This window comes from Balaenoptera borealis (assembly GCF_965194805.1).
Source record: "Balaenoptera borealis genome assembly, chromosome: 8".
Lineage (NCBI taxonomy): Eukaryota > Metazoa > Chordata > Mammalia > Artiodactyla > Balaenopteridae > Balaenoptera > Balaenoptera borealis.
The window spans coordinates 38497953-38516717 of record NC_138865.1 but is presented as its reverse complement, the minus strand read 5'-3'; the positions used below and the strand labels follow the sequence as shown (position 1 = coordinate 38516717).

Here is an 18765-nt window from a genome sequence, read left to right as displayed (position 1 = left end):
ATTTGTGGGATACAATTAAAGCAGTGTTTAGAGAGAAATTTATAGTATTAAATGTTCATATGAAAAAAAGGAAGAAAGGTCTGAAATTATAATTTAAGCTTCTATTTTAAAAAAATAGAAAAAGAAGAGCACATCAAACTAGAAGCAAGCAGAAGGAAATAACAAAGATAAAAGCAAAAATGAGTAAAATAGGAAAGAGGCAAACAATAGAGAAAATCATTGCAGCCAAAAGCGGGTTCTAAAATTGATGAACCTCTAACTAGATGGAACAAGAAAAAAAGAAGATACAGATGAATAATATCAGGAATTGCTACAGACCCTAAACAAATTAAAATGATAATATGGGAATATTCTAAACAACTGTATGTCCATAAATGCAAAAACTTAAATGAGATGGACCAATTCCGTGAGGGACACTACCAAAACTCACTCAAAAAGAAATAGAAAATTTGAATAATCCTGTATCTATCAAAGAAATTGTGTTCATAGTTAAAAGCCTTCCAACAAAACTCCAGGCCAATTCTATACACAGTCTCTTTCAGAAAATGGAAGAGGCAAGGGCACTCATCATATGAGGCCTGCATTACCTCAGTACCAAAACCAAACAAAGACATTTCAAGCTTAGAAAACTATAGACCTATATTCCTTATGAACATAGACATAAAAATCTTAAAGTATTATCAGATCAAATCCAGCAATATATAAAAAAAGAATACATCATGACCAAGTGGGTTTTATCCCAGGAATGCAAGGTTGGTTCAGTGTTTAAAATGTAATTTACCATATAATCTAAAGTCTCAATAGATTCAGGAAAACCATTTGACAAAACCAACGTCCATTCATGATAAAAACTCTCAGCAAAACTAGGAATAGAAGGTAACTTCCTTAATCTGATAAAGGGCATGTGCCAAACACCTATAGCTAACATCATACTTAATGACGAAAGATTAAATTCTTTCCTCCTACTGGGAGGAAAGCAAGGATGTCCACTCTCATCACTCCACTTTCACTCAACATAGTACTGGAAATCTTAGCCAGTGGAAAAAGGCAGGAAAAGAAATAAAAGGCATACAGTTGAGAAACTGAGAAATAATGTTTCTTTACAGACAACATGATTATCTATGTAGAGTACCAAGGAATCTGCAAAGAAGTTCCTAGACCTGATGGATGAGTTTAACAGTCTCACAGGATATGAGACCAATTTACAAAAAGCAATTGTATTTCTATATACTTGCAATGAACGATGCAAATCAAAAAATTTAAAGCAGTACTATTTACAATAACATCAAGAATGGAATATGTAGGTATAAATCTCTAACACCTGTTTGGAGAACCTGTATACTGAAAAACTACAAAGTACTGATGAAAGACATCAAAGCAGACTTAAATAAATGGAGAGATACATCTTGTTTGTGGATTAGAAGAATTGATATTTTTTTAAGATGTCAGTTCTTCCCAAAACTGATCTACAGATACAGAGCAATCCCAAAATCATAGCAGAAATTTTTGTAGATGTCAACAAGCTGCTTCTAAAATTTATATGGAAAGGCATAGGAACTAGTACAGCCAAAACAAATTTGAAAAAAAAGAATAAAGTTGGGGAACTCAATACTACCTGACTATGAGACAGGTGTGCTGTTGTCAAAATGATGGACATGTGATCAGCAGAACCAAGGGGAAAGTCCAGAGAAGTTCTGTTCCTTAATTAGTCCTTTATTATGTAGTACTATATGTGAAACCATAAAACTGTTAGAAGAAAGGATAGGAGAAAATTTTTGTGACTTTGGGAAAGGTAGAGAATTCTTAGGTATGACATCAAAAGCACAGTCCATTTTAAAAAAATGGCAAGTTGATAAATTTGAAACTTTAATTCTGTGAAAGACACTGTTAAGAAAATGAAAAGAGACTCTACAGAGTAGGAGAAAATATTTGCAAATCATGTCTGACAAGGGACTTGTATCGAGAACATTAAAAAGAATTCTGTAAACGTAACAGTAAGAAAACAGGGAAATGCAAATTAAAACCACAATGAAATACCACTATCCACCTATCAGAATATCTAAAATAAAACAAGAAAAAAGAACAAAACTGAAAATATCAAGCACTGGAGAGGATGCATTACTGATAGGAATATGAAGTGCTATATAGCCACTTTGGAAAATGATGGCAGATTGTTATAAAAACAAATATACAAACTTTACTCTTGCTTATTTACCCAAGAGAAGTGGAATCTGACATTCTCCTAGAAACCTGTATGCATGCCAGTGTTTAAAGCTGTTTGGTTCATGATCACCAAAAACTGGAAACAACTCAAGTGTGTTAGGAAATCAAGTTAAGGTATAGTATAGTAAATATTCAGATACATTGAGATTGTTAAGGGAAGAAAATTAAATGTAAATTATTATTAAATAGTAGTGTATTTCAATTTAATAATTTATTATTTTAACTATATTTTTTCCAATTTCAGAAAGTTTGTATGTATTCCAAGGTGTTTATTAGAGATAAGGTTATCGACTGACTTGATATTTATAACCATTAAATATTTCATAATTTATGAAACTCTTTCTTGTATATTAGCTCATTTGACATATTCAGACCCATCAGTTCATTTTCACTAGTTCAATATTACTACTCTTGACCTGAGAGATTTTTTTTCTGCACATTTTTTGTTCTCCTGCATCAGAATACACCTTAAATAGGGATTAATAAGTAGTACCCATTGTGGAGGCATTGTGGAAAAAAAATTTTTCCACCAACTTTTTACATTTTAATCTCTTTTGTATTCTGTGGCATTTATAAGAAGTATGTTCATGTCACAGTAATGACAACTACATGTACAATATGTCAAGATTGTGACAGCATTACTAATATATATAATATTTGTTTTAAGACCACTTTCCTGGTGGATAACAAAAAGGTCTTTGGAACCCATCTCATGCAAGACATGGTGAAAGATGCACTTCGGTCTTTTGTCAGTCCTCCGGTGCTCTCCCCAAAGTAAGTGTCATAAGACATTGTATAGCATGTGTGTTTCTTAAAAGCCCAAGTTCTCTGTGCTCCTTTATAGCAAAGACGTAAAAACTGTTGGAATCAAGTCTCCACATGAAAAAATAACTCAATCATGTTAAAATTAATTGATTTCTGCCACATATTATTTAGATTTTAAAAAAAATTTATTTATTTAAATATATTTATTTTTGGCTGCGTTGGGTCTTCGTTGCTGCGTGCAGGCTTTCTCTAGTTGTGGTGAGTGGGGGCTACTCTTTGTTGTGGTGCGCGGGCTTCTCATTGCAGTGGCTTCTCCTGTTGCAGAGCAAGGGCTCTAGGCACGCGGGCTCTAGAGCACAAGCTTAGTAGTAGTTGTGGTACACGGGCTTAGCTGCTCCGCTGCATGTGGGATCTTCCCGGACCAGGGCTTGAACCCGTGTCCCCTGCACTGGCAGGCGGATTCTTAACCACTGTGCCACCAGGGAAGTCCCAATTATTTAGATTTAAATTGAGGTTTTTGTGAAGTTGATATTGGGTCCAGTATGAGAAGAAAAGCTTACAAGGAGTGATCAGAAATTCAGCAAGTTATATTCACCCTTACTGTGTGCAAAGCACTGTGCTAAGTAGGCACTTTGGGGAAATAATTATGAAAAGATAAGATTTCTTCTCAATAATCTGATCTAGATAGAAATAGAAAATGCAGATAATCGATCCTTAAATTATATTCTGGTAGAGTCACCTCCCCAAAAACATGCTGCCATAAAATGCTGGAAAGGGTCGTTTGAGTTGGCATTTTGGAAAACAGTGCCAACTTTATTGGCATTTGCCTCAGGGAAGGAAGAAAGGAGATGTTATTTCTTAGGAAAGAAACCAGAATGTGTGAAGACGTGGTGTATGAAATTATATATTTTAAGAAAAGTTAGTGGTTCAGCATTCAATTTGTTGAATAAATCATGCCACATTTCACATAAAACTCTTTTAGCTTCCTGTGTTAGGTTGGTTCTCCAGAAGCTGACCCTGACACAAAGATTCATGTAAACGTAATTTAGAAAGTAATTCCAGGAAAACTTGCAGGGTTTCAGGCAGGTGGGACATAAAAAGGAAGAAAGCCACTTGAAGGTGTGCTTCACAGTTGGTAACTTTGGTTTGGTCCTGTCAGGGAGCCCTGGAGACTTGTGTGGATTATACCTCACAGTTGTCCAGTCAGGGACAAGGGAGCTTGAGAATTTACACATCTGTCAGTTAAGGACTGCCCCAGGGAGGCATCCTCAGTGTTGGTTACATTTCCAGTTTCATTGACAGTAAAGGCCAAAGTCCTTATTGTTGAACCCATGAGGCCCCATGTGTTCTGGGTTAGACCCCTGTCTTGGTGCCTCTCTGACCTCATCTCTTACCATTGTCCCCTCACCTTCTTTGCTTCAGCCACACTGGCCTCCTTGCTATTCTTGTAACATACTGTCCCTCTCTCATCCTACAGCCTTCACATACGATCTGGGGTAGAGGGTATTTTCCTCAAAACTCCGCAGGTTGACTTTCTCACTGCTTTAAGTCTATTCAGTGTCACCTCAGTGAGGGCTGCCCTGATCAGTCAATTTAAAAAGTATAAACCTTCCCCATTCTCCCAACCTGCCCAGCACTCCATTTCTCTCTCTCATAACAATTATCTTCTTACATACTATATGTAGAGGGGTTCCCAGACCCAAGCCCAGTGTGCGTGCATGTTTGTGTGTGTGTGTGTGTGTGTGTGTGTGTGTGTGTGTGTGTGTATGTGTATGTGTATGTAGGCTTCCCTACAATAAGCAATTCTCAGATGCCAGCAGGGTGCCCAAGAATTCAACTCAATTCTGACCGTTGTCTACCTGGAGATAGAATCAGAGTCCATAGGTAAAGGGCTTGGTCCCATAAGACCACCCTCTACTTCCCAGGTTGTTACCTGTGCTTCTGACTGACCAACTGGCTACAAATTAGAGGTTCTGACCAACCCCTCCTCTGGTACAGTTAATTTGCTAAAATGACTCACAGAGCTCAGGAAAAGCCATTTGCTCACTAGATTACCAATTTATTATAAAGAGATATTAAAGGATACAAATCAACAGCCAGATGAAGAGATGCATAGAGTCTGAATGGTGGCACATGGAAGCATGTTCCCCAATGTGGAAGCTCTTGGAAAAGGGCCAAAAAGCTTTTCTCTTCTGGTTTTTGTGGAGGTTTCATTAGATAGGCATGATTACTAAATCATTGGCGAGTGGTCATTGATTGAACCTCAAGCCCCTCTCCCCTTCCAGAAATCAGGGGGTGGGACCAAAAGTTCCAACCCTCTAATCACAAGATTCTGGTAACCAGCCCCCATTCTTAGGTGCACTCCAATCACCTCATTAACATAAGGAAAGACACCTTTATCACTCTCAACCCTTAGGAAATTCCAAGAGTTTCTGTAGCTGTGAGCCAGGAACTGTGATGAAGACCCAAATATATCTGAGAAATATATATCTGAATGACAAAATACATACTTATTATAAATCATATTGCACTATATAATTTGCTTGTTCATTATGTTTACTTCTATAAGAGCTTGTATAATTCTTCATTATGTTTATGTTTATTTCCACCCCCCCGAACCCCCATATATGTAGAACTATATAAATTCCACAAGGTCAGGGCTGATAGTTTTGGCTGTTTGTTCACTGTTGTGTAGTAGGTGCTGGAACAGTGTCTGTCACACAGTAAGCACACTTTGTTGAATGAATGAATAAACAAAGAAATAAAAGTTGAACGGTTAGGATAGTTTGGAGTTAGAGTCCAGAAAGTTTTGAATGGTTTGGTAAAGTTTGGTCTTTATTTTATGGTCAGTGAAGAACTGATTGAGTTTTTAGGAGGGAATTGGCATAGTAAAATATGTATTTTTTAATTGGAGGCAAATTGGTAGTAATAACGGAGGCAAAATGTTTAGCTAGGCTAATTCCGTTGTACAGGTGAGAGATGAGGAAGGATTAAACTCTGGGAATATAAAAGAGGAGACAGATTTGAAAAACATTTCAGTAGTAAAATTTAACAGGAAGCTGATTTAATAGGGGAAAGAAGGCAGGGGGAAAGTAAGTTGATTTAAAACAAGAAACAGAAGCTGATTATATAAATAATACATGGCCACACTTGAAAATTTAAACATGGTAGAAAAATATGTGGAAAACAGTAAAAATCAGCCAAAATCTTACCTCTGAGATAACTACATTTCGATGACCATCACCGTGGATATCTTTGTGTATAAAGACACACACATCTATGACTTTATATATATTTGGGATCACATTAAACTGTTTTTATCATGAGCTTTTAAATTATTTTTTTGGATTGCTTTTTTAAATTAAAAATTTTTATTTTAAAATTTCTTTATCTTTTTTCCATTCAAAAATACATGATGACTTTATGTCTCAAAGTACCTAGTTAATTCCTTTTAATGGCTGCCAAATGTTTCGTAATATGAATGTATTTTATAGGGTGGGGTTACTGGGTGGGAGGACATGTGTAGTTTTAATTTTAATATATATTAGCAGATTGTATTCTGAAAGATTTCAACAATTTATATTTCTACTAACAGTATAAGAGAGTACACTTTCCCTGCATTTTGACCAGCAGTAGGGGTCATCATTCTTTAATTTTTTCCAGTATGTTGAGTGAGAAATGATATCTCATTGTTAGTTTAATTTTAGCACTTAATATGATATTTATTGGACATTTAGAATGGTTTTTCTATAAATTGCTTGTTTATATCCTTTGCCCATTGACTTTTTTTTTTTTGAGGGAATAGTATAGTACTATAGAACATTTTAAATAGAAGACCTAATGAGCATAGTTTTTTTCTCGTTTGTTTACAAAAAAAGTTTTCCAGTTTTAAAGTATTCTTGTTTTTGAAATAAGAAACTGAAAATGGAAGACCTCTTCCCTTTGCTTGATAAACTACTACTTCAAGTGTTTCAAGACCCAACTTGTTTCCCTTTCCCCTGACTTTCCCCTCTCCTACTCCTGTAGGATTTTTTTTTTTCACACACACACTATTTTATTTTTACAAGAGATAAATAAACCGACACCAAGCATTGTAAATGGATGACCACAACAAAAGCAACAATGATTGCAATTACCAAACACGAAACACACTCATACTATGTCATAATATTGACATTCAGTCCAGTAATCCTCCACTGTAACAGCTCCTTTACTTTGCAGTGAAAATTGATTTGTATATTTTTTGCCTCTGAGTCCTTGTCGGATTTTTTTTTTTATTATTCAAACAGAAAGTCACAAAAATTATAATCATCCTCATCAGTTCACTCAGTCCCATGTAATTAATTTTTTTTTTCATCTTGATCTTTTGTTAGCACTTCTATGAATTCATCAGTTTTCCATTAGAGTTCTGAAAATGCTTATTCATTCAGTTCAGCCGTATAGTCAGTTACCAGAAACTTGTACTTGTCAGAGTCTTTTCCATGAATTCCTTGAAGATGAAACCCTTTTATAGGAACATTTTTGCAAAAGCATCAGAGTACACCCAGAACTGTCTGTAAATGACAAGACTTAAAAATGACCACGGTTAAAGATTTGATGAAAGTTCATAATAATGCAGCTGACGAGGAAATTTAGTTATTTCTGAGATATACATTTTTAAAGTAATAACTAGAATTATGACTTACAACATTATACCAGAACATATAAGATTTTTAGAAATTTCATGTAATGTCTGAAACATTTATATTAACGTATTTCCATACAAATAACCCAAAGAAAGTTTAGTATTGTTTTTGTTTGTTTGTTTTTTTATACTGCAGGTTCTTATTAGTCATCAATTTCATACACATCAGTGTATACATGTCAATCCCAATTGCCCAATTCAGCACACCACCATCCCTACCCCACCGCGGTTTCCCCACCTTGGTGTCCACACATTTGTTCTCTACATCTGTGTCTCAACTTCTGCCCTGCAAACTGGATCATCTGTACCATTTTTCTAGGTTCCACATACATGCGTTAGTATACGATATTTGTTTTTCTCTTTCTGACTTCCTCACTCTGTATGACAGTCTTTAGATCCATCCACGTCTCAACAAATGACTCAATTTCGTTCCTTTTTATGGCTGAGTAATATTCCATTGTATATATGTACCACAACTTCTTTATCCATTCGTCTGTGCCCATTGACTTTTATTAAGTGGTTTACTTTTTTCAGAAAATTTGTAGTAACTCTTTGTATATTATGAGAGGTTAATCCTTTATCTGTGATAGGCATTGCAGATTTACTTTTTTTCTTAATCTTTTGTCACATCAAAATGTGAAAAATGCTGTTTGCATTTTGATACGGATTACATTGAATCTGTAGATCACTTTAAGTAGTATGGACATTTTAACAATATTAATTCTTCCAATCCGTGTGTCTGGAATATCTTTCCATTTATTTGTATCTTCTTCAGTGTCTTTCATTAATGTCTTAAAATTTTCAGAGTACAGATCTTTCACCTCTTTGGTTAAATTTACTCCTAGGTATTTTATTCTGTTTGATGCTATTGTAACTGGGATTGTTTTCTTAATTTCTCTTTCTGATAGTTCAGTGTGACAGAGTTTTTTATATTGAGTTTGTATCCTACAACTTTACTGAATTCATTTATTAGTTCTAACAGTTTTGGTGGAATCTTTAGGGTTTTCAATACATAATACCGTGTAATCCGCAAATAGAGATCATTAAAAATTATTTTTAAATTTCTGTGATTAAATATATCGTATATTCAGTTGTATGAACTGACAGACACCTGTACCGCCATCCATTTTAAGCAGAGTTTTTATTTTGCTTTTATAAATTCCATTACTGGTAAGGAAATTGATAAAATTTTATAAATACTAAATATATTAATATGAATTAATAAATTTTATTAATTCCCTTATTTAATAAATATAATAAATTAGTATCTACTATTGCCGGACACCTTTCTGGGTTCTGGAGAAAAGGACACTCCTGCTGACAAGGAGCTTGCCTTGCAGTGGGAGAGACTAAACAGTAGACAAATATATAATGTCAGGTCATAAGTACTGTATAGAAAGATAAGGTAAGATAAGATGGTTCTCTTAGATGGGAGGCCTCTTGGAAGTGGTGATACATGTAAATAAACAGAGAGTAAGCTATGCAAAATCAGGGGATGAAGTGAGTGAGCTATGCAAAATCAGGGGATGAAGCTTCCTGACAGTAAGTAATAACTGAAAGGTCTCAAGAGTAGGGCTGAGCTTAAGTATCAAGGAGTGGGCTAATTTTAATGAATTCATTCTTAAAAGATATTAAGGACCCAAATAGCTTTTGTTTATATGGGTCCTGTTTATTGATACCTACTATTTTAGAAATTAAAACAATACTTTAAAAATATTTATTCTTTTTGAAAAACAGTAAATCTATTACATGTTAATATACATACATAACATTCATAAATTGCATATTAACATAAATAACATTTTTATGGAAAATAACTTTTTAAGAAAAATTAGTAAGAAAAGTGGAATTGTTTTACCTTTTTGCAAATCTCTCTCATGTCTGTGTTAGTAGAAGAAAGCTGGATTATTTTAACCTGCTTCTACTTTCAGTCTGTTGAAATATTACACACCATGTAGCCTCTGGAAAAGCAAACTGTACACTTGTGAGAGAATGAGTGCAAAAGGCAAATAACATCTTAATGTTATTATGAAAATAGTTTTGACCTTGTGTTCTCCCCAAAAGCCACCCCCTCAAGGGCCGCTCCTACCATCACCACCAGGTGAACCTAGGGCACATTTTGAGAACTGCTGACTATAATTTCAAATCCTCCTCCCTCACCCCATCCTTTTCTCTTACTTTGTTCCTAGAGGTAACCACTACGTTACAGTTTATGTGTTTCACTTTTATGAATGCTTGTACACTTTACCCAAATATATGTGTCCATAAATAATATCAGTTTATTTTGTTTTTAAACTTTGCATAAATTTTGTCACACTATATATATATATCCTTTTGCCACATGATTTTTTCCTTCAACATTAGCATTTTGAAATTGACCAAGTTTATCCAGCAAATTTATTTTATTCGTTAAAATCTGTCCTTTAACTGTACTGCAGTTTATTTTGCTTTTCTCTACAATTGGATATTTACCTTGTTTCTAATTTATCACTGTTGAAATCAGTGCTGTAGTGAACATCTTTGAATTATGTCTCCTTTTGCACATAGACTATGTACTTAAAAATATAATTAATTGCCAATCATAGGCATGTGCATCTTCAGCTTTACTAGTTTTGCCAAATTGCTTTCCAAAATAATTGAACCAATTTGTATGCCAGCCAACAGTGTATAAGGATTCCAATTTCCCCATAGTCTAGGCATTATCAGACTTTTCAATTTTTGACAATATGACGTATATGAAATAGTGTCTACATCCTCTTAATTTGCATATTGTCTTTTCTATTTAACAATCTTTAACACTTAGATTCCACATTGTCACACTTATCATTATCCATTTAGATTTAACTACAGTTTGATCCTCATTACTTGCAGATTCTGTATTTGTTAATTTGCCTACTTGCTAAAATTATTTGTTAACCCTCAAATCAATATTCACTCTGCTCCTGCTGTATTCATGGACACGTGCAGAGTGGCAAAATATTCAAGTCGCCCAACGCTGAGGTCAAACAAGGCAACTCTTGTCTTCTTGTGCCTTATACTGTAAACTCTATTAGATACCCCTGTTTTTGTGCTTTTTGTTGGTGATTTTGTAGTTTAATGGCCTCCAAGTGTAGTGATGGGCTTTCTAGTGTTCCTGGCACAAGAAGGCTGTGGTGTGCCTTACAGAGAGATTATATGTGTGTTAGATAAGGTTTGCTGAGGCGTGAGTTCATTGCTAATCAATTAACAATGTACATTACGTATAGTGTCTTTAAAAAGAAATACACGTAAGCCAAGGTTATACATTGATCAGTTGATTAAAATGTTGGGACCAGAGGCTGGCAGGAACCTAACCCTGTATTTTACCCTAGCAGCAGTGTTTCAGTATTCTCTATTCAGGGTCCACAGCAAGTTTATAGACCATAACTATCACAAATACCAAGAATCGACTGTGTATATAGGAAAGTTCATTGCATGGTAGCCTATAGATGTTATCCTGCTGTTTTAAAAATTCCAATGTTACAGATGTTACAATGTTTTTTTCCTTTGTGAGTGACTTGACACTTTCTTCTGGAGGATTGTAGAGTTTCTCTTTATTTTAGGAGTTCAGGAGTTTTACCAGAATGTTCATGTGTGATTTTCAACTATTCCTATCTGGAAATCAGTCATTAAAGCCTCAAGTCTTCAAATCAGATCATTTTTCCTATTTTATTATTTATTTAATTATTGCCTCACCTTCATCTGTTTCTTTTTCTTTTTCTTTTTTTTTTTTAAAGAGCTCCTTATATACTCTATCTTGTAGATTTTTTCCCCCTGTATTCCTCATGACATTTATCTCTTATTTTTGCTGTGTTGTAAGAAAGTTATTTTATTCCCTAGAACTTCAAGGCTACTATGAGCATCTTTCACCTACTAAATTTTTTAATTTGAAAATCCTAATTTTCAGATCCAGAAAGTCTTTTTTTTAAGGGCTTTATTTTTGTCATCTTAAGTAATTTTCTTACTTTGGGCCTTCCAGCCCAAAGTAAGTGGCCTTCCACTTCTGTTTTGCTGCCACCTGTTCCAGGTGTCCTGCCTTTTCTTTCCCCTGGCTGCTGCATGCTCTGTCATTATCTGTTGCATGACCATGACTCTGTTTATCTTTGAGGTTCTGGTCAGATTGCTCAGTTATGGCAAACACTTAGGAGTAGCAAGTTGTCAGCTCCTTTCAGTGCGCCAGGAAAAGTGTTTACTTTTTCCCATCTCCTTAGGTGCAAAGGCTACTGTCAGTCCCACCTCAGGGAGAGAAAAAAAAAATCTTTCCAACTATTCAGCCCTGTATTTCCTCCAGGGCCAGGCAGGTAGCAGATCCTCCCAGACTGTAATGTTAGCAGTCTTCAACTTAGTAATGTATTTGGTTCCATTTTCTCATTTTTCCACTTTTCCCTATGTGTTGGTAGCACCTACAATAATCACCACTTCTTTATGCAGGCCAAATAGTTTAATTTTAATAACAAAAATATTATATTATCTTACAGGTGCTGCCTATATAATAATCACCAGGCTAAGGACTGTATTGATTCCTTTGTTACTCACTGTGTTCGGGTAAGAACTACAATTTGGATCATTATGGTGGACACTTAAAAATCGTGGTGTGCAGTATCTTCAGTAGCATTAATTTGTGCTATTTTTTCATCTGACATTTCTTATTCATCTTCCCTGAAATTCGTAGGAAATTTCTGTCTCTTCTTACGCTCGAGTGGATAGCTTCATAACCTGTAGTCTTCCTGGAAGGTTGTTAGATACTGAGGCACCTTTTGATGCCCTTTCACTGTAACCCTTGGGGACCACAGAAACAGAATAAGCTATGACCCCCATCTGGGAAGAAAGGAGTTCACTTTTTTTTTTTTTAAATGGACACAAAAACTTTATTTATTTTTGACCTTATAAACAAAGAATATGGGTAACATCCCCAGGCACTTATCTTTGTACTGCCTTAATGAGAACAGGATTGTAGTAAAATTAAAATTATCACTTTTAGATGAGAGTATGAACTTTTTGCAAATCTCAAATAATTTGGAAAAATAAAAACCTTGTAGGTGATTAAATTAATTATAAATCATTCTTATTTAATTATAAGCTCTTTATAGACAGCTCTTTCTTGCCTAATTACAGTTACTAAATATTTATATGTGTGTGTGTGTGTGTATATATATATAGATAGATAGATAGATAGATCTATCTATCTGTATAGATATAAAGGCAGCATGGTTTGATGAAAGGAAAACCAATAAAAGACCAGATTTTATTTTTATTACTAACATTTTATTGTTATTAGGCAGATCACTTTACTTTTCTGTAAACTTCTCAATCTTTAAAAAGTGAAATGTTAATACTGCCTCTATACCTCTTATCGGCTACTTATCAATTAAATGAGATATCTGTCAAAGTATGCAAATGTAAAACATTATTATCCTTAAAGAATCTTAAAATGCATACTTCTTAAATCAGAACAAACTTCTGTTCCTATTGTCTGATTCATGAAATGTTACAATATTTTATATGAGAATACTGTGTAGGTAAGAATAGGAATAAAGAACCTTAGTCAGGGTTTGTAGGTATTAGCCCTTATCTAATTATTAGGCATTCTGGTATATTTAAAGCAGCAGAGAAGTGGCAGCCTTGAACACTGGCTTTTGGCTTGACATAAGCAAAAAAGAAACTGTTCTCTTTAATTTGTGGGAAAATATCTAAAGATTGAAGGAAGATATTTTTGCCATACGAAAACAAGTTTCATAAACAGCCACTCCTCTAGCTATTGATAAATTCCAGTATTGAGTTTCTTAAAAAGAAACACCTATGTAAAAAGTATGCATAGCATGATTCTTATATACATTTTTTTCCCTTAAACAAGATTTTGAAAACTTGTTAACTTTTGAATGTTAATTTTCTTTAGTATAAGCGTATTTCATATTGACGGTTAACAAATTGTATGTGTATTGCAGCCATTCTGTAGTCTTATTCAGATCCATGGACATAACAGGGCTCGACAGAGAGATAAGCTCGGTCATATTCTTGAGGAATTTGCCACCTTGCAGGATGAGGTAAGAGCCAACAAGTGGCCCTTCCTTCCAAAATTAAGCAATTCATATACCTTGACCAGATTTTCAAAAACAATTCTTTGGAACAATAATTTGGCTATTTAATTTTTCAATATGGTGAATTTCCTTTTGACTTAAAATGTAACAGTTACGTATACCAAAGAAAGGGTTTACAGAACAAAACAAAACAATAATCCAAACCTTGAAACATCTTAAATAATTTTTTTTGATAATCGGGATGAATTGTAAAATATGTGTAGAGCTGTAGTTATAATTAGAGCAAGTTTACATTATAATAAAAATGTATTAATCTTCAAGTAAATTTGTGAGCAGAACCATATTAATAATATAACTAAAGATATGAAGTCAGTTATTTTTACTTTTGTACTATAAAATGGATATCTTTTTAATTTAGGAAATGTTTAGATAAATGTGATCCTTTGAGAAATGAGAAGTTTGAATGTAGACCTAACCAAAGGTACATTTGAAAGTATGAATTCTTGAGGTGGTGAGATTTACATTTTCTGCTCATGTGCTATTTTTAGCTGGTTTTTTTTTTGTAATTCTCACATTACCTTAAAAAGAAAGTTAATGTTATGACGTTTTGTTGTGATAGGCAGAGAAGGTTGATGCAGCCCTTCACACTATGCTGTTGAAACAGGAGCCCCAAAGGCAACATTTGGCTTGTTTAGGTACCTGGGTCCTTTACCATAACCTTCGAATTATGATACAGTATCTTCTAAGTGGCTTTGAATTGGAACTCTACAGCATGCACGAGTACTATTACATATATTGGTAAGAGAATGATTGGAGTTAAAATTGGTGGTGGGTGGGATACATAACATCTGAGAGAGTATCTGTAAAGTAGAGTGTAACTTTAAGGTACTTTTTTATTTACTGTATTTGAAATTTAGTTGTGGGACAACTGAAAAATATCTATTGAAAATTAGAGCTAGATCATCTTAAACATTTTAAGTGTCATAAAAATGTACAAATATATTTTTTCTAGCCATTGTAATATTTATTTAAAATTCACTAATAAAAGTGGCTTCAAAGTAAATGGATTAATTGACGAGCTTTTGTCTGTTTCCAAAGAGAAAAATTAACATACATTTTGCACTGACTTCAGTGATGCTGTGTACTAGCTGTGGAATGTACTTAACTGAAATAAGTTTCAAAATTTGAACCACATCTTTCTTCTGAGAAGAAATTATGGCTAAGATTATCATTGGGAGTATAACTTGCAAACTATGGCCCTGAGGATTTGTCTCAGGAGCTTTGAAGGAGTTGATAAGAGATGATCTTCAGCAGAGTAGTTCTTTGCTTTCAGTTGGAGATGAGATAAACCTAGTAAGAGGATGCTTGAGAATATTTTAGGTGTGAAAAAGCTGTCACAGAAATAAAATAAGAAAATTGAGAGCTAATGAATTCAGTTATCTTGCATCTTTTTCTTAGTCTAGTAAAGTATGGTAATTTAGTTGTGGTAATTTTAAAATAGTAATGACCTATTATTGCCCATCACAAACAGCTAAGTTTAATATATTAGATCTTAATATATCTAAGATATATCTAATATAACTAATTAGATCTTAGTTCATCTTTTTAATTCATATTTAAATTATTTAACTTGGTATTTAAGATATTGTATATTCCCTGGAGTCACTGCTGTGGAGGCAGGAAAGTAATTATTTTCTATGCTTTTAACATGGTTTTGTGGTCATGGCTGCTAGGGCTCTTAACAGGTAATTCTTGGTAACAACTCTTGGAACAGGTGTTGTTATAGCTACTTGGGATTTTTTTTTATTATTCATACTAGACACCCCTGTTCAAACGAGGCATTTTATAGGGGAACATGCTCAAGTGTTGTGGTTTGAGACAGCTAATTGGAAGCTTTTGTGCTCTTGATTTCTCAAGATACAATTTTTATATGTTTTTTTGCACGATGGATTGGCAAATGATATTCCGATAAATACTCCATTAGAAATTTACCTGAATACTTGAGCAGATTCATTTCTTCTCTTGTTAACAAAAGAAATTTTAGTTCTGCTTATAAGTACCCTTCTGGTCTACTTTCATGTTAGTTTTAACTGCTTTTTAGTTTCAAAATTACAGATTGGGCTCCAGTATTTTCACAAGATATACACTGTTGTTGTTCTTCATGAATGTGATTCCTAAAGCATGTGGACCCTTTTAAAATCAGTAGAAAACAGTGCTTCTTAAATTTAGCGTGCATGATAATCACTCGGAAAGCAACTTGCTGGGGCTCTGTTCCTAGAGTTCCTGGTTTACTAGGTCTAGAGTAGGACCCACCGAATCATTTGCATTTCTAACTGCTTTCCTGGTGAGACTGCTGCTGGTCCTGAGATCACAATTGAGAATTGGTATAGAATATTTGCACTCTGACTCTCCTTAGATATAACTGTGTATTAATTTTGATAAAGCACTTAATAAAAGCTCATTGAAATATCTGATATTTGAAAGGAAAGTCCTGAATTGTGCCAGCTATCCCCTTTACTTGTCTGTCCTTCGGTTAGATAGCTAAAAGGTAAAAGGTATCATTAGTTCCGTACAGAAATCTTCTCGGGACTTCCCTGGTGGTCCAGTGGTTAAGACTCTGCGCTTCCATTGCAGGGGGCACTGCCTTCGATCCCTGGTCGGGGAACTAAGATCCCACATGCTGCATGGCATGGCAGAAAAAAAAAAAAAAGAAAAAAGAAAAAAGTCTTCTCATTGAGTTAAGAGAGGTTACAAACCCTCATTTTGTAGTGTGATGGGGGAAAAAAATTCATTTGTATCCTATAAAAGTATACTATATTGAATGCTTTTCTTAAATTCATTGCCAGGAATGATTTTCTCTCCATGTGAAATTATATACTTTTTTAAATCAAAAAAAAAAAAAAAATATATATATATATATACTGGTTTGCTTTAACTGCCAGGAAGCGTAGTGCTCAGTTTAGCTTTAAGATACAGTACCTAAGTCATTCCAGGTGTATCTTTTCATTTGTTTGGTTTTTTGTTTTTTTCCCATGCCACGTGACTTGCAGGATCTTAGTCCCCGACCAGGGATCGAACCTGGGCCACTGCGGTGAATGCGCCAGGTCCTAACCACTGGACCGCCAGGGAATTCCCTTGTTTTGCTTTAAAATGTTCTTTTTTTATGTTTTATTTTTTTTATGTGTTTTAATATTGTAACCTGCCTTGTAACTGTTTGAAAAATTTGGGGAATAGGTGTCATACACTCAAACTTGACCATAATAAAATTTCTTATAAATCTTTGATTTTCATTAATGTAGTAGTGGTCCTTAATTTTATTTAAAGAATATATATTCATATCCTAGATTTAAACTGCTTCTCTGGCTTAAGAGAACGTATTGTTTGTTAGTTTAAACTTATGAAAATTTAGTATCTGGTGGAATAATCTGTATCATTTTTCCTTATTGAGTAAACTCAAGTAAATTATATGCTTGCATGTTTATAATTTTTTATTTTTTTCTGTATTTGTTTCCTTTTGTAATTAATAACAAAATAAGACATTAACTTAATAGGTTTAGGAGAAATGTGACCTATATTGATATAGTAAAAACAATTTAATGGCCATTCATTTGATTTACATATATATAAATAATTATCAAGAAATCGCTTTTTAATTGAAGTATAGTTGATTTACAATATTGTGTTAGTTTCTGGTGTACAGCAAAATGATTCAGTACTTTTGCAGATTCTATTCCATTATAGGTTATTACAAGATAATGAGTATAATTCCCTGTGCTATGCAGTAAATCCTTGTTGCTTATCTTACTTTATGTATAGTAGTTTGTATCTGTTAATCCCATACCACTAATTTGTCCCTCCCCACCAGAAATCTTTAGAAAAGTTGTAAAACTCATATCATTGTAGGAAATTAAACAAAATTTTCCATACTGTGTGGCAACAAGTAAGGGAAAGTTAATCATTTGTAATGCCCATTTCTTGTAAGATCTAATCTATCAATTATCTAACTGAATAATTTTGTTTTTGGAAAAAAACTTTTAAAGCATTATAAAAAATATCTCTTTATTAATACTAGTACTTGCGTTGACCAAGCTATCTCATTTATACATCTGCCATTGACTAACATTTTCTTTCCATTAAGGTATCTCTCTGAATTCCTTTATGCATGGTTGATGTCAACATTAAGTCGTGCCGATGGCTCTCAGATGGCAGAGGAAAGGATAATGGAAGAGCAGCAGAAAGGCCGTAGTAGTAAAAAAACAAAAAAAAAGAAGAAAGGTAAAAAAAAAAAAAAGTTAGAAAGGTGCTGTGAATTTTTTTTGAATTTTATTTATTTTTATACAGCAGGTCCTTATTAGTTATCTATTTTATACATATTGGTGTATATATGTCAATCCCAATCTCCCAGTTCATCCCACCACCACCACCCTCCCGTTTCCCCCCTTGGTGTCCATACGTTTGTTCTCTACATCTGTGTCTCTGTTTCTGCCTTGCAAACCGGTTCATCTGTACCATTTTTCTAGATTCCATAAATATGTGTTAATATATGATATTTGTTTTTCTCTTTCTGACTTACTTCACTCTGTATGACAGTCTCTAGGTCCATCCACGTCTCTACAAATGACCCAGTTTTGTTCCTTTTTATGGCTGAGTAGTATTCCATTGTATATATGTACCACATCTTCTTTGTCCATTCATCTGTCGATGGGCATTTAGGTTGCTTCCATGACCTGGCTATTGTAAATAGTGCTGCAGTGAACATTGGGGTGCATATGTCTTTTTGAATTATGGTTTTCTCTGGGTATATGCCCAGTAGTGGGATTGCTGGGTCATAGGGTAATTCTATTTTTAGTTTTTTTAAGGAACCTCCATACTGTTCTCCATAGTGGCTGTATCAATTTACATTCCCACCAACAGTGCAAGAGGGTTCCCTTTTGTCCACACCCTCTCCAGCATTTGTTGTTTGTAGATTTTCTGATGATGCCCATTCTAACCGGTGTGAGGCGATACCTCATTGTAGTTTTGATTTGCATTTCTAAT

General features: G+C 34.2%; 1 protein-coding gene across 7 annotated transcripts in view; it reads left to right on the top strand.

The window, feature by feature from the left end:
- Positions 1 to 18765, top strand: part of NAA35 (N-alpha-acetyltransferase 35, NatC auxiliary subunit) — a 94752-nt gene that overhangs the window by 67727 nt on the left and 8260 nt on the right. For all 7 annotated transcript variants that reach the window (XM_082401178.1, XM_082401175.1, XM_082401176.1 and 4 more), the window contains 5 exons: positions 2891 to 2997; positions 12169 to 12235; positions 13636 to 13734; positions 14348 to 14526; positions 17867 to 18003. In XM_082401178.1, coding sequence (XP_082257304.1) covers positions 2891 to 2997; positions 12169 to 12235; positions 13636 to 13734; positions 14348 to 14526; positions 17867 to 18003 — 589 coding nt within the window. The remainder of the gene's footprint in view (positions 1 to 2890; positions 2998 to 12168; positions 12236 to 13635; positions 13735 to 14347; positions 14527 to 17866; positions 18004 to 18765) is intronic.